The sequence below is a fragment of the Filicampus tigris genome, chromosome 12 (genome assembly GCF_054856515.1).
Source record: "Filicampus tigris isolate MCC_2025a chromosome 12, RoL_Ftig_1.0, whole genome shotgun sequence".
NCBI lineage: Eukaryota > Metazoa > Chordata > Actinopteri > Syngnathiformes > Syngnathidae > Filicampus > Filicampus tigris.
In genome coordinates this window covers 4009141-4024742 of record NC_141228.1, presented here as the reverse complement: position 1 = coordinate 4024742, position 15602 = coordinate 4009141, and the positions used below count along the sequence as shown (strand labels likewise).

At 43.4% G+C, this 15602-nt stretch overlaps 1 protein-coding gene across 1 annotated transcript in view; it reads left to right on the top strand.

Moving 5' to 3' along the window:
• The first annotated feature begins 403 nt into the window (after positions 1 to 403).
• Positions 404 to 15602, top strand: part of raver2 (ribonucleoprotein, PTB-binding 2) — an 88639-nt gene continuing 73440 nt past the window's right edge. The window contains exon 1 of the mRNA XM_086046879.1: positions 404 to 774. Within this exon, the coding sequence (XP_085903005.1) occupies positions 496 to 774 (279 nt within the window). The 5' untranslated portion in view covers positions 404 to 495. The remainder of the gene's footprint in view (positions 775 to 15602) is intronic.

Here is a 15602-nt window from a genome sequence, read left to right as displayed (position 1 = left end):
GAGCGGAATTTGACACCCCTGCTTTAAAATCTCAGCTTCATTCTTTTTCTTACATTCCATTGTCTTAAATTAGAAACAAGACATGTTTCCCCGCTTTTTGAACCCTCTAAAATTGTCATGACTTTCTTGATCTTAACATATTGACATCATTTAAACACAATTTTGTCTCTTTATTACATCTCTTTGCGGTGACATATGGTCTTTCTGGGAATAAAAAGATTTGTATTTTGTTGTCGCGTATCTATATTTTGTCGTATCCATTTTGTTGTTGTTTACTGTATCCGTTACGTAGTAGCGTTAATGTTGCGATAAAATATTGTTTCTCAAGTTCGTCGAGTGGAGTTCTTCTGTCTCACTGGCACGCAGGCACACACACACACGCGCGCGCGCGGACACAGTCAGCGCCACACAGCCGCGCTCTTCACTTGCTTCCCACCTGCTCGCTCGCTGCCTTGATATCGCTCTTCGCGCTCACTCTGCTCCCAGACATCCAAAATGGCGGCAGCGTCATCCATCCAGCCGCCAAGCGTCCACTCCTCTCTAGCCCGGGAGAGTGCACTTTTCCCGGGTATGAACTGCACCGAGAGCCAGCAGCCGGATGATGAAGAAACGGCGGCGGCGGCAGCGCAGCCCGTGGAGCCATGGACAAGCCTCCGTGACTTGCCCGAGCTGGGTCCGGAGGAGATAGAGAAGAGGCTCGCTAAAACTCGCCAAGGGCTTAGCAACAGGCGGAAAATACTCATCAAGAACCTCCCGCCCGACACCACTAACCAGGTAGAGCACTTTTGAAAGTTTACAGCTGGCAAAGTCAAAGCCAAAGTAGTCAAGTTGAAGAAGCGCCATATTTGATGCGCGTCCTGGTGCGCGCGTAATAGTTGACTTGACGCTCCCGCAAGCTTTTCCTCCCGCAACTGATCAATGGCAGAACATAATGTCATAAGAGATCAACATTGCGTGATTGCTATGTTTAGATTTTGTTAGTGGAATTACGTGGAATGTCTGCCTGGTAGTGACGAGTGCTAAAAGTGTTCGCCTTTTAGTCCAAAAAGTCGTTTTGGGAATACCATAGCATGCATCCACCTCTTATGTATAGATGCCAGTAATACACATTAGTTACAGGCTTCCATTTCACATATGGTCATCTTTAGGGGTGGGAACATTTTTGTGCTGGCCACATTTGATTTTCAAATTGGACAGATGGGCCAGGTTGTATATAGATGCAGTATAAAACAAAAAGGTAAATAATAGAAGTAATAATTAATACATTAATAATTCCATTAATGTTTATCACATTTAGTTAACCAATTATTTGATCAAATTTCCAGAATTTTTTATGTATGTAACATCTGCTACATATATGTAACAATAAATTAATTATTTAATGAATTATTATATATGAATATATTTTATCAACAAATGTTGGGACAAAAAGCCGGCTGAATGAATGCAGCAAATAATACAGGGGTCTGTAATGCAAGTAAATGCTCAGGGGGCTGGATTAAAAAAAACAAAGTGGAATGTAAGTGACCACAGGGCCGTGCTTTGCCCACCCTTGCATTATCTCAACACTTTGAAATGAATGTCTGAAATTCCACACATACACACATTAGTATGCAAGAATTGATCACATTTGACCTCTCTGCTTTGATTTTTGTGTATTTGCTTTATGAAATGTTTTTTTTCTGTCGGGTGTCAGCATGAAACAGTGTACTGGGATTTGTGCTGATCCATGCAGGACTGTTTTAATTGCATGAGGAGAAAAGGTTTTGTGATAAAATTTGGGAATAGATGAAGTAGAATGTCTTTCTCTGCATTCTCCACTGTGTCAGTGTGTCAGAACCAATGTGATATGTGTCGGCAGCCTGAGCAAAGCGGAATGATGTCTGCCCTGCTGAATGTGCACATACTGTAAATCTGTCCAAATATTTAAAGGAGTAGGTCCATTTTTGATGTTGGATGCTGCGACTTACAGACAGGCTGCAGTCCTGTTAATTGGCACAAACACTTATCCTGGCTGCCCCTGTCTGTTTTTTTAACTTGTTCTCTTCGGCTGCTTGGTCATGCAGTATAATGGATCAGTATGCCTTTTTTCTGCCGGAACAGCTTGATATACTTCCTCTGGGGTTATTATTTGTGTCGTGATATATATTCATTGGAAATGCAGTCAACAACGTTACATAGGATATTTTATGTGGACAGGAAAGGCGGTACTACACTCTGTGAGGAATTGATGAGTAGTAAAAAAGGACAGGACGGAACAGGGCAGGACTGGACGAGGACAGGGGTAGTGAGCTTTGTGGTGTGAGTGTTTGTGTGGAAAAAAACAACAACATATGTGTAAGAATTTGGGAGTTCTGTTAGTTTTGCTGGCACATACAGCAGCTGACCATGTCACTATAGGTTGCATGTTTATTTACTGTTGTCGCTGGGTTACCACAGTTGTTCTAAGTAAATTGTATTTCACAAAGCATAGTTTACTCCATATGTATTAGGGTTGGGCGGCATTCCAATTTTTTACACCCTTTTACTGTCTCTTCATGATACCGGGGGTGTACGGTAATACCCTAACTAATTTTAGATCTATTTTGCAGCTTGTGCCGACCACCGCAACTCTCTCTCTCATTCACTGCTGGACATTTTCAGACCCTCTTTTACCCCAACGTTTGAAAAAAAACAGAAAAAAATATAATATAAGTTCCTGGGATTGAATGGCTGGACTGTGAAAAGACAAGTAACTTTGTCAATGGCAGTGAATGAGTTAATATAGGCTGCTGGTAGCCCAACTCTGCGATTGATGTTCGTTTCCCTTTTAACTAAGTTCGAATGAGTTACTAGTACTTTTGCAGAAAACCTGTCATAGTCCAAAAAAAGGAAACATCCAATTTAATCACAATAGTAAATGGCAAATAAAGTGCACTTTTATAATACTTTATCTACACAATATATTGTCCAAAGCGTTTTAACAAGCCATAAATCCACTCTTTTGAAAACATACAACGCTCTAACGTCAATGCAGAAACTTAGTTTAAAGTGATCATTCAGCCAGGACGGTTCATTTTTCAATGACAAGCTCAATGTATGTATTTTTTAATCAGGAAAATGGTATTAGCTTGCATTTTAACATTCATCAATTTGTTTTGGAGAAATAAGTGCAAAACTAACGAGTTCAGAACCGCCCACAAAAAATGAGCCATTTGGCGACACCCCCTCCCCTTCCTCCAATCCTTGTGTGACATCACGAGGGGAGCGATTACATTTTGCCATTCAAAGTCGTTGTAAATAACATTGTGAATATCGTGAAAATAACAGGGATCAATCGGCCCCAATACATGTGGACATCTCTACTTAGGCCCACTTCAACCGCTGAAAATATCACAAAACGATTAGCATTCCCATGTGTGACCAAAAAGAGCAAGAAATGAGCAGCCTACATGCCACATATGTCGTTTCATGTCATAAGTCACCAAGATACTCAAACATATTGCGTTCCTAGAAGCTTTTTCCTTAGCTGAATTGCTCATAGGTTGTTATAGATTACATTTAAAGTGTTAGCTTGACTTAGTTTTTCTCAGAGGTCCACCCCTGCACGTGGTCCGGTGCTCTTAAAGTCCAACTTTGACATTTCGATTAACCGACCTCCGGGGCTTGTATTTATCCGAAATTGATGCACACTGGCCGGCCCTCCTCACACTGGGACGCCGCTGCTGTACCTCTGGCTGGACAGAATTAAAGCGTAAGCCGCAACAGACCGCCTCTGTAGCAAACACGATGCTGCTGGCTGGTTGGCCAGCCGTGGCAAACACGGCTGAAGGTAGACACGGAGCATCTTGGCTGCCTAGTTTATACCTCCATCCATTTTCTCGAATGGGCTTCTTATTAACGATCACACGCCGCACCGGTGATGCCGAGCGGAATCTCTGGCAGAACACCGGCTACTGGCTGACCGGTGGCGGCGAGTGCATGAGCGGGCAGCTCATCCGAGACACGAGCTCTCTCATTGAGGTAAGAATAAGATCTCCTTCTGCTAACTTTGACTGTTAGAAATTGAAAGCTTAAGCCCAGAATCTAAAATAACAAAAGGCAAACAAGGCCAAAAATCAAAAATACTTAATATGTACAAAACAACAAGAATGAAAGTAACTCAACAAACATGAGGAAACCATCTTTGCTTGGATTAAGACAAACAGCAGTTAGACGTGACAAAGACAATGAACCAATAAAAACTGAAAGAAAACAATAAACCAAATACAAACAGGCAAGACAACAAGCAACACCTGGACAAGAATTATAGTGTTAGAGGGAGCTGATTGAGTAACTCAAGGGATCTGGTAACCGAGCACAGGTGGATACAATAAGCGAATGAGACAGACACATATAAACGAATCACAAAGAAAGCATGAAACTAAATTCTAAATCAAACCAAAATCAACAAAAGATTGGAGCAGGCCAGACGAGAGGTTCCTGGCGGAACCTTTCCGGTGGGCGTCCAGGAGGCCAGACGAGAGGGTCTTGACGGGACCAGTCTGGTGGGCAACCTCGAGGCCAGACGAGAGGTTCTCAGCGGGGCCAATCCAGAGCCCGTCCCGAAGGCCTGACGAGAGGTTCTTGATGGGGCCAGTCTGGTGGGGGACCCGGAGGCCAGATGAGAGGTTCTTGACGGGGCCGTCCGGTGGCCCTCCAGAGGGCCACACAGGAGGTGAAGGCGGCCGCAGGACTTGCACTGCCGGAGCCCGGTTAGAGGGCAGCCGCCACCATAGAAGCCTTGCGCCACCATAGAAGATTCGGAAGGAGGCCGCAGAGCTTGTGCCAGCGTAGCAGACGGGACGGGGGCCTGTATTTGTCGAGACGCCGGGAAGTGGGCCTGGCGCTGCTGAGGCACCGGAACGGGAGCCTGATACTGCTGAGGAGCCGGCATGGGGCCCTGCAGCTGCCAAGGTGCCGACACTGGGCTCTGTCTCATCAGCCTGCCACCATAGAGGTTGGGAAGCACAAGGGACACAAGGAGCTGGGAGTACAGATAGTGAGGAAGGTAAACTAGAAGAAACAGGATAAACGGGACTAGATTCAGAAGTAAGCAGTGAACGAGATGATGAAAAAGGCGGAGAGGGAGTGACTTGGGTATAGGTTCGGTATGACGTGACTTGGAAAAGGCTGAATTACGGGAGTAACCAGAACATCTACTCAGGCGCCTACGTTGGTGGCCCTCTGGGGTCCCGTGTAAATGGCTAAACGGGTGCCCAAGTAAGGGTCTGAAGGGAAGGGTTCTGGGGTAGACACTAAGGGATCATCAGAAAAATGTGACAAAAACTGACAAGGGCTTGAATAATTACTCGAGTCAGAAAAATTTGAGACTAAAAACAAAATATCGGGTGTTAAACTAGAAGGGGAACGTGCAAAACTAGGACAAGTAGATGGCAAAGATGAGAGAAACGTGGAAGAAAAGACAGAATTTACACAAAAGGTGTGGGGCTGGTCGGCAGGCTGAGGGCGGTAGGAAGCAGACTGAGACTTGCGCCGAGGGCGACCCATCGTGGAGGAGCGACACAAGAGGTTCCCAGTGAAAGAGCGAAGCAGCAGCCGGTGAGACAGTCACTGCCTGATTGGAGGTGGAGGGATGGTTAGGAGAAGCTGGTGACATTTTCGGCTTGATGAATTGTGTGTGAGTCGGCTGGGTCCACGATGGCTCAGTGCATTCTGTCACGTGTGGAGTGAAATTTGGAACCGATAGCAGACATGACACGGAAGTTGAAGAGTCAAGTCTTTATCAACGAAAATACAAAGTAACTACAGAGAGCTGGACGGGAGGCATCCTCCCTGGAAGAAGGTTTGACGTACTCCACATGTCACTGAGTAACTAAAGCTTATAAACTGTAAGACATCAGGCCTATATGACATAATAAAGGACCATATCAACTGCAAAGCAAATTATACATCAAGTCACAACCAGTCATAAGTTGGCCGTGAATTTATTATTTTAGCCTGATGTGGAGGCTACCGCGTTATGGTTCAACTGGCTTCCACATTAACTGGCTCCGGGTTCCAGCTGTGGCCGTTAGGGCAATGTCAGTCCAGCAACGTTGTGTTTCCTATCTTCAGATTCGTGACAAGCTCTTAACACATCAAACGAAACGGCTTGTTTACAACTCCTGACTGGCTCCAAGAAATTGTAAACAAATACCACAATCTGAATTTCTTTTTTGCCTGTGGAAGTTGGGCAACAATTTGAATGCATAGACTAGAAAATGTCTGTATGCTACATTTTATTTGTTATTAAGTGATGGTCAACAGATTACATGGTAGAGAAGTCATTGATTGTGAGACCAATTACTGTCATGGTTTCATGAAATAAAAAATACAAAACATATTCAAAATACAAACAGAAACAAACCCAACCCACCCCACCCAGCAAAAATTGGTTAAAAAGACGTAACTTGTGTCCGTTCAAAAAACATCCAAACTTGGTTGAAAAGTGAAAGCCCCTAACCGGACACATTTGGGGGAAAAAAAGTTTTAGTCCGGTCCACTAATCGGCTCGCATGCGTGTGACATGGTCACAAGGCAGCCAATCTCAACCTACTCTGTGATATGTGTATGTTAACATGGCAGGGAGGTCATTGTTTGTTGTGCGGTGCTCAGTCATGGTTTCATAAAGTAGAATGCATGTGTTAGAATTGTGGCAAATTCATATATTTTGTGTCATGGTACTTTTTAGATATGAATTGAATGTATAAAACATCAACGTCAGTCTGCAAAGTGTGTCAGTGATGATCACTCTGATTGGCTGCCAGCCAGGAAGTCCATCCGCATTCAAAATGGTGTGCAGGAGTGACATTGATTTTCCATCCATTATCTATACCGCTTATCCTCACAAGGCGTGCTGGAGCCTATCCCAGCTGTCTTTGGGCAGTAGGCGGGGGACACCTGAATTGGTTGCCAGCCAATCGCAGGGCACACAGAGACAAACAAACATCCACACTCACAATCACACCTAGGGGCAATTTAGAGTGTCCAATCAACTTACCATGCATGTTTTTGGGATGTGGGAGGAAACCAGAGTACCCGGAGAAAACCCACGCAGGCACGGGGAGAACATGCAAACTCCAGACAGGGAGGCCGGAGCCGGGATCGAACCCACGACCTCTGAACTGTGAGGCGGACGTGCTAACCATTCGACCACCGTGCCGCCCGACATTGATTTTAAATATCTTTAATAAATGCCAATTACGATAGCCAAGAAAAATTACATTTTTGAGACGATAGTTTGTTAACATCATGCAGTACTAAAAGCAATGCAACATTATTTATACAGTGCATTTCACAACAGCTGCAACTAACAAAGAATTTCACATATGAAAAAAAAAAAACAGTAATACAACAACAAAGACGGTTTAACACAAACCAAATTCAAACGACTATTTTTGGGCTAAATTTGGACCACATTGGACGGGCTAAACACAACACAATTATCAACAACTATTTTTGGACTAAATTTGGACCACATTGGACCGGCTGTGTAACACAACCCAGTTTTCAACGACTATTTTTTTGACTAAATTTGGACCACATTGGATGGGCTAAAACAATAGCCAATTTTCAATGACTATTTTTGGACTAAAGTTGGACCACAATGAAGAGGATAAACAAAACCCAATTATTAACAACTATTTTTGAATTAAATTGGGACCACATTGGTCGGGCTAAACACAACCCAAATTTAAACAACTATTTTTGGGCTAAATTTGGACTATGTTGGAGGGGCTATAACACAACCCAGTTTTCAACTACTATTTTTGGACTAAATTTGGACAGATTTGGATGACCCAAACACAGCCCAATTTTCAATGACTATTTCTGGGCTAAATCAAGTCTAAGACGGACCGACCAGGTTCAGCCCAAAATCCAACGTCCAGAAGACGTCTGGTGCTGGGTGGGAAAGCTCCTATTCCACTGAGCGGCGAACAATTGCGAGTGTTTTCAAAGGCAGAGAATGTTGCGTTCATGTCAGAGTTCCTCTAGGTTCGTTCAATGTCGCAAATGTTCACAAAAAAATTGCCAGACATTCGCCGATAGTTTGCTAACAATTTTAATGTTTTTTCTTTGTCACAAAGAACATACTCAAAATTCCGTTGCAACATGAAAAGTAGAGGCGAGTGTCTGCCGAACGTCTGGCAATCGTTTGGCGAACATTTGTGACCTTGAATGAACCATGACGAACCCTGATGTGAACATGCTTTTTTCTATTTTCTTCAACAGTCAGAAATGTTAGCCCCTCAGTGGGATAGAGGCTTAAAGGGACACTTGGATGAGCTTTACATTGGCACTTATAGGTTTTGTATGTAAAAATGACATCAGTGCTAAAATGCCCCCCCGCCCAAAAGATGTTGTAGTGATTTAAGGGCTTTTTTGTGATTAGATTTACGACAAATTGTCACGCCCCCTTTTGAAGCTCGGCTTGTTATTTTTTCGGTCTCGGCGGTCTACTTCACAGGAGGGAGGCAAGGTGGGAATATTGCTCGCTTTCTCTGTCCTGTTGTTGTAGTACTGTAGCGTCTCCGAATGATAGGCCATCAGTTGTAGTTCAATGAACGCGTTTTTATTAAATCAACCGGCTACTCTGGGCCGTAGCCGACGCCAACACAAGTACAACAACCATTCAATCCACCCAGTCACACACTCTCTCTCCTTCGTCGTCCGCTCCCTCTCTCTCGCCCGCACCCCCTCCCATCCAGCGAGCCGCGCAATGCATTCAACAGGCTCGGAAACAACATAACGCTGCAAAACACGAATGCAACCACAACAAAGATAACTCACTTCGTTACAGTAATTTACTACTTACCAAACTACACGTGCTTACTTCCATTGCGAGCCCCGGGGTTTTTTTTTTTCTCGTATTGTATAATTATTTGGGTTCAACAGACCGCCAGAAATGGCAGTCAACAAGTTACTTATTTATTTTCCACTTCCTCTCCTTTCCGGCCTTCAAAATAAAAGCATACCAGCAAACCCATACACAGAGCAAGTTTGCTATGTTGTTTTTCCGGAAGTAGTGAACGTCAGAAGAAGTGCATGAACTCCACCTTGATGTGCCAACGTCAGTTGAGTTGAGTCAGCAATATACTCGTGGACACAAGTTGTTTTGCATTTAATGCATTTAATTTTATTGCGAAAACGATCTGGAAGGTGGCGGCTAAGGGGGAACGTGGGTGAGTAGCTTGCTTATGCTTACTTTGCAGCAACAAGCTGCGTGGTGCATCCGTCTCTGTGTGGGAAACTGTCATCGCAACATGTGAGATAGCAACGTGCGCTCAAGCGTGTTTGTATTTCCTCATTGTCACGTCACGTAACCCGCACCTCCCACCTGCAACTGGGGCATACCATTACAAGAGGGGGCGGGGGTCCTGGCCGGGCGGAAAAACCATAATCCCTATAACAGCAGTTGTCGCTCGCGCCGACGCGGGAGTAGAAAGAAGCCTAAAAATAAGCCTTTCACCGAGTGGGCTGAGATGAATTTTGGCCACCACGCGAGCACGTCACTCGCACGAGGGCCGATAGTGGGCTGGACTAAAATACACCTCCGGCCATGCTTAGTTAAGCCATTTTTTAAAATTTGTCGCACTCAAGAGCGATTCGTGTGACATCTACTGTAATGCTGCATTGAGCAAGTTATGATCATTTTCATCATGACCAGGCCAGATATGCAGCTTTATAGCCTTTATGCTTTTTGGACACAGAATTAGCCCATTCTGATTTTAAGAATTAATGTTAAATACCTGCATTTATATATTTATATCAGCATAATGTATACATGCCAATATATGTACATTATTCACTATACGTTTTTACATGACATACCATATTCTTGACCTATTTGACGCCATTTGTCACATTTGTGACTCCACATTTCATCCATTGTTGATATTGACAATATATTTGCACCATTACAGTGAAGCAAATATGTTCATTTGATTGATATTGACTCAACGCAATGTTGCTTGTCCGTGCGTGTGTGTCTACTCTTCTGTAATCTGCTCCCAGCTAGTCGAATGCCTTGTGAAATTGTGAACAAAATAATTCTCACTCTACTTATTTTTGAGGTAAGTGTTAAAAATGCATCACAACCTGTCACTGTTTCAACTCGAGGTACAGCAGGTATGGAAAGTATTCAGACCCCTTGAAGTTTTTCACTTTTTGTGTCATTTTCCCGGAAATTTCCCTGTATCATAAAATACATATTTTAACTCTCATTAATTTACACTCAGCTTCATATTTAACTCACATGCTTTCCATTTCTTCTGATCTTCCTTGAGATGGTTCTACTCCTTTATTGGAGTGCAGCTGTGTTAAATTAATTAAACTGATTTGACTTGATTAGGAAAGGCACACACCTGTCTATATCAGACCTTACAGCTCACAGTGCATGTCAGAGAATATGAGAATCATGAGATCGAAGGAATTGTCCAAGGTGATCAGAGACAGAATTGTGGAAAGGCATCGATCTGGTCAAGATTACAAAATAATGTCTGCAGCACTAAGAGCACAGTGGCCTTCGTAATCCTAAAATGGAAGAATTTTGGGAAGACCACAACTCTTCCTTGGCCTGGCCATCCAGCCAAACTGAACAATCGTGGGAGAAGAGCCTTCCTGAGAGAGGTAAAGAAGAACGCAAAGATCACTGTGGCTGAGCTCCAGAGATGCAGTAGGGAGATGGGAGAAAGTTAAACAAAGTCAACTATCACTGCAGCCCTCCACCGGTCGGGGCTTTATGGCAGAGTGGCCCAACAGAAGCCTCACCCGCATAGAGTTTGCCAAAAAACACATGAAGGACTCCCAGACTATGAGAAATAGGATTCTCTGGTCTGAGACCAAGATTGAACTTTTTGGTGTTAATTCTAAGCGGTATATGTGGAGAAACCTAGGCACTGCACATCACCTGCCCAATACAATCCCTACAGCGAAACATGTTGGTGACAGCATCATGTTGTGGGGGTGTTTTTCAGCTGCAGGGACAGGACGACTGTATGCAATTGAAGGAAAGATGAATGTGGCCAGGTATAGAGATATCCTAGAGGAAAACCTCTTCCAGAGTGCTCAGGACCTCAGACTGGGCCAAAGGTTCACCTTTCAACAGGGCAATGATGTGAATCATACAGCTAAAATAACAAAGGAGTGGCTTCAGACAACTCTGTGACCGTTCTTGACTGGCCCAGCCAGAGCCCTGACCTAAACCCGATTGAGCATCTCTAGAGAGACCTGAAAATGGCTGTCCACCAACGTTCTCCATCCAACCTGACAGAATTGGAGAGGGTCTGCAAGGAAGAATGGCAGAGGATCCCCAAATCCAGGTGTGAAAAACGTTGCATCATTCCCAAGAAGACTCGTGGCTGTACTTGCTCAAAAGGGTGCTTGCACTCAATAAAATGCGTCAGGGTCTGAATACTTATGACCATATGATATTTCAGTTTTTCTTTTTTCATAAATTTACTAAGATTTCTACATTTCTACAGCGGTGAAAAATTCCAAGGGGTCTGAATACTTTTAGTACCCACTGTATATATTTGGGAGTCCTGATTATGAATGGCTTATATTAGTTGGCGGTTGGTGCACAAAATGAATGTTACTATTTTCTAAGTGTAAAAATTGAATTTTAATTTGGCTTGATTTTGACTACATACTATAATGTACACAATTTATTGAACCAAGTCAATATCCATCCATCCATCCATTATCTATACCACTTATCCTCACAAGGGTCGCATAAAGATTCTGGAGCTTATCTCAGCTGTCTTCGGGCAGTAGGCGGGGGACACCCCGAATTGGTTGCCAGCCAATCGCAGGGCACACAGAGACAAACATCCGCACTCACAATCACACCTAGGGGCAATTTAGAGAGTCCAATCAACTTACCATGCGTGTCTTTGGAATGTTAGAGGAAACCGAAGAACCCAGAGAAAACCCACGCAGGCACAGGGAGAACATGCAAAGTCCACACAGGGAGGCCGGATCCGGGATCGAACCCACGACCTCAAAACTGTGAGGCGGACGTGCTAACCAGTCGACCATCGTGCTGCTCCCAAGACAATAGGCTTTTTCTAAATACATGCAAAATAATATAGGCAAAGTTGAGGTTAGTAATATTGTTGTCTCAATTCCATCGACTGGATTAGAAATCCGGACCGCACTTGATTTTCAGATGATCGGTTTTGGCTGGAAAAGATTGAATATTTAAATTTTCTTCAGAAGTCAAGAATAATATATTTAAGTTCTTTACTTGATTACGACTACTGCTTATTTATAGCCAAATTCAAACATATTATCTAAAGATACCCATCATCCCCCCACTTACTCAAAATCAAGTGACTTGGAAGTGCAAAAAAAATGTGATCGGGACTCCCTAGTTAGTATGTTGACTTGGCCCTCTACTAGCGCTCATGTTTCTCATGTGGCCCTTTGCAAAATTAATTGCCCACCCATGCTGAAGAATGTGACAAGAACTGTGCTGAAATTTTCTTGCTTAAATAACTAGTGAATAATTAAAGCAATGCATGTACTTGAGAAAACGTTGACCCTCCTTAACTCTGTTGTTTGACTCTATACCACTTATCAGTGCAGAGTCACAGGATGGGGTGGACAGCCACCTCACTTAACTCGTTTGTTGGGGACCTATAAAATAAATGAGTGTTTAATGGCTCGTGTACACATTGTTGAGCAAATTACACAACTACTTTTTTCTGTGCTGCCTATTCCTGAAAATATGTCTGAGAGCAAGTAGTTCTGTAATACAGCACTGAGAATATTTGTGACAAGTGCAGTTGCTGTAATCTTGACTGCGAGCATTCTTGGCCGGTAGACCTGGGCCTCATCTGGTGTTTTCTCACTGCAGCATATCACTCTGTCAGTGGGTCAAGGACACAGTCACTGCTGCTAAGGAGGCCAATGGGTGTGTATTTCCACGCAGGTCTGGACTTTTTATGCAGGTGTGAACTGCGTCCAAATGTGTTCTTGGTTACACTGGTCAGTGGTTGTATTAAAGTGAATTTATAATAGCTCACGTAACCTATTACATGACGACTAATGCGCAGCCATACTTACCTGCAAGAAATTGAGCCGTGATATAGCGGCGTTGAAAGCCGTCTCGCCCCGGCCGGCCCCAATTCAACTGCGGCATTTTCATGATCAGGTTCGGACAATTTTGAATCATTCTCGCAATTTTGCAGAGACAGTACTGATGGAAGGTCCGTCAATCCTTCACTGACGACGACTGTTTTGCTGATTCTGTGTCAGACGAGGCCGGTGCTGCAGCAAATAATAAATAACCCTGTCTGTAACGCGGGTCAGGTTACATCCTTTCTGTATAAATAAATAAATAAGAAAATAAATATCAGAGCCTGGGTGCCATGTTCAAAGCCATCTAACCAGACGGGCGGGTCCCGGAACGTCTCGTTGTCGGATGAGGAAGCGGTTGGCGCCGACGTGCTCCTGCCTGACAGTGGGATTTTTGTTTTTGTAAGTTTGGGAAGATTTTTCTATGACGTCTTATTAGTAGGGCTTGTTGACCATTCAGTTTTCCAAAATTGATTCGATTCGAGTCACAAGGGCCCAATTGACTCGATTTATGATTCACGATCACTTTGATTAATTTTTCTATTCACATAAGGAATTATTTCATACCGTACCAATTTTACTTTAATATGGAAGACATTCTCCGGAGAACCAATACTGCAAATAGTAGAAACTTCTTGCTCTAACTTGGTTTGTTTTTGGTTTTCGTCCACCCTGTATTTGTCCCTAACCCGGTCAAGTACCGACACGTGTTTTGTTGGGTTCTTTTAAAAAGAAAGACCACTGTTCTCCGCCTTTATTAACTGTCTGCAACACTGTAGCATGCTTTTTTTTTCTTTTTCATGTGCATTCCCTGCAGTAACATTGTATTCACAGGCATAGTCTGCCCTCTAGTGGTTCAAAACATGTAACACCATGATTACGTGACAGGACACCCACTTCACTGAAGAGGAAAAATTGGATAGCAATTTTGTTTTTCCTAACTGCTAAAATGTAGTACATACCTTATCCCTTTGCATGTATGTATGAAGTATGTCCTTGTCTGGGACATCTCTAGAGCATAAAAATCTCTCCAAACCGTCATTCATGCTCACGCCAGCGCCGCTGTCTGTGTCAGTGCAAGAGAAGCACTATTTTTTTTTTTTTTTAAATCGAGTGGTAATTACTCTTCTCTATGCTGTTACAAAACCGTCAATATTGTCATTGTCTACAAACATATATCATAAACACAGGTGGGCAATCCAAGTCTATAGAGTAAAAACCCTGCCACAGTTTGCCTTTAGCCACAGGTGCTTCTAATCAACTGAGCTCGTTTACCTGCCAGTTGAGTAGCAGCACCTGTGGCTAAAGCCAAATTGTTTCAGGTAGCGATGTGTGCGACTAGTCGTTTAACCGTCTACGATTTATTAAACGTTTAGTATTTTACTAGTCGGTTCAATGCTGCATTAAGTATCACCGATCTTGTTCCTCACGCCTCTGCCTCTGTCAACAAGCTGAGCACCAAGAGAGGGAATTGCTAACAATTGGGGTGGGGACACTAAGTTTGAGGAAGAAAAGTAAATTCTGAAGATGTCGTAGCTACCACGAAAAATAACGGCACCGTTTGGGAGTATTTTGATGCAGCAGATGACAACAAGGTCGTCTCTAGGCTTTGTAAGCATAAACTCGCTTGCAACCACTCTCCCGGAGTAGTAAATCTCGATGTGAACCTGCAGGTCGATGGCGGCGGGGCCAGTCAGACGAGCATAAGAGCGTTTGTTTCAACCAGGCGCTGCAATGCTCACCGAAACTTACCCAACTAATTTGTAAAATGACGCGATATGCTGCCGCTTTCTTTTGTTGAGGGCAGATGGTTAGAAAAATTAATGCTGTATATCGAGTCTGAGTAGGCTATGTTGTGCCAAGTCGCAAAACAATAACGCCCCAACTCGAGAGTAGCCATAACCAAATGAAAGAGGAGATACTACGAGCGTTTGAGCGGGTCAGCTATGTGGCCAATGCCTTGCTACAGACGGTTGGACGTCCACCGAATCTTACATGACTATGACGTATGTGGACGAAGGACATCTCCGCAGCTGTGTGCTTCATGCGCCTTGGAGGAAAGACACACAGTTGAAAACTTGGCTGAGAAGGGTACGTGGGCACTAGAGAATAAAGCCGTCGCCTGTGTGCATGATAATGCACCTAACATGGTGCTGGCGAATGAGACCCTGCTGGACTCGGAGTCGGTACCATTACTCATTACATTATTCATAATAAATGCCATGCATTGCATTGGCAAATGTATCAGAAATGCATTTCTCTTTCAATTGTTCACTTTTATTCAGTCAGTTGTTACATCAATATAATTCAAATCAACAAACTGTCCTGAATGTTTGGGCTAAAATAACCCTTACTGTAAATACACAAAACATTAGCATTTTAAACTTTGAATTCAATATGTATTAAATCTCACGCTTTCTTGCTTATAGACTTGTCGACTAGTCGCAAATAACATTTTAGATAGTCGTCGGGCAAATTAGTCGAAATTCCCATCCCTAGTG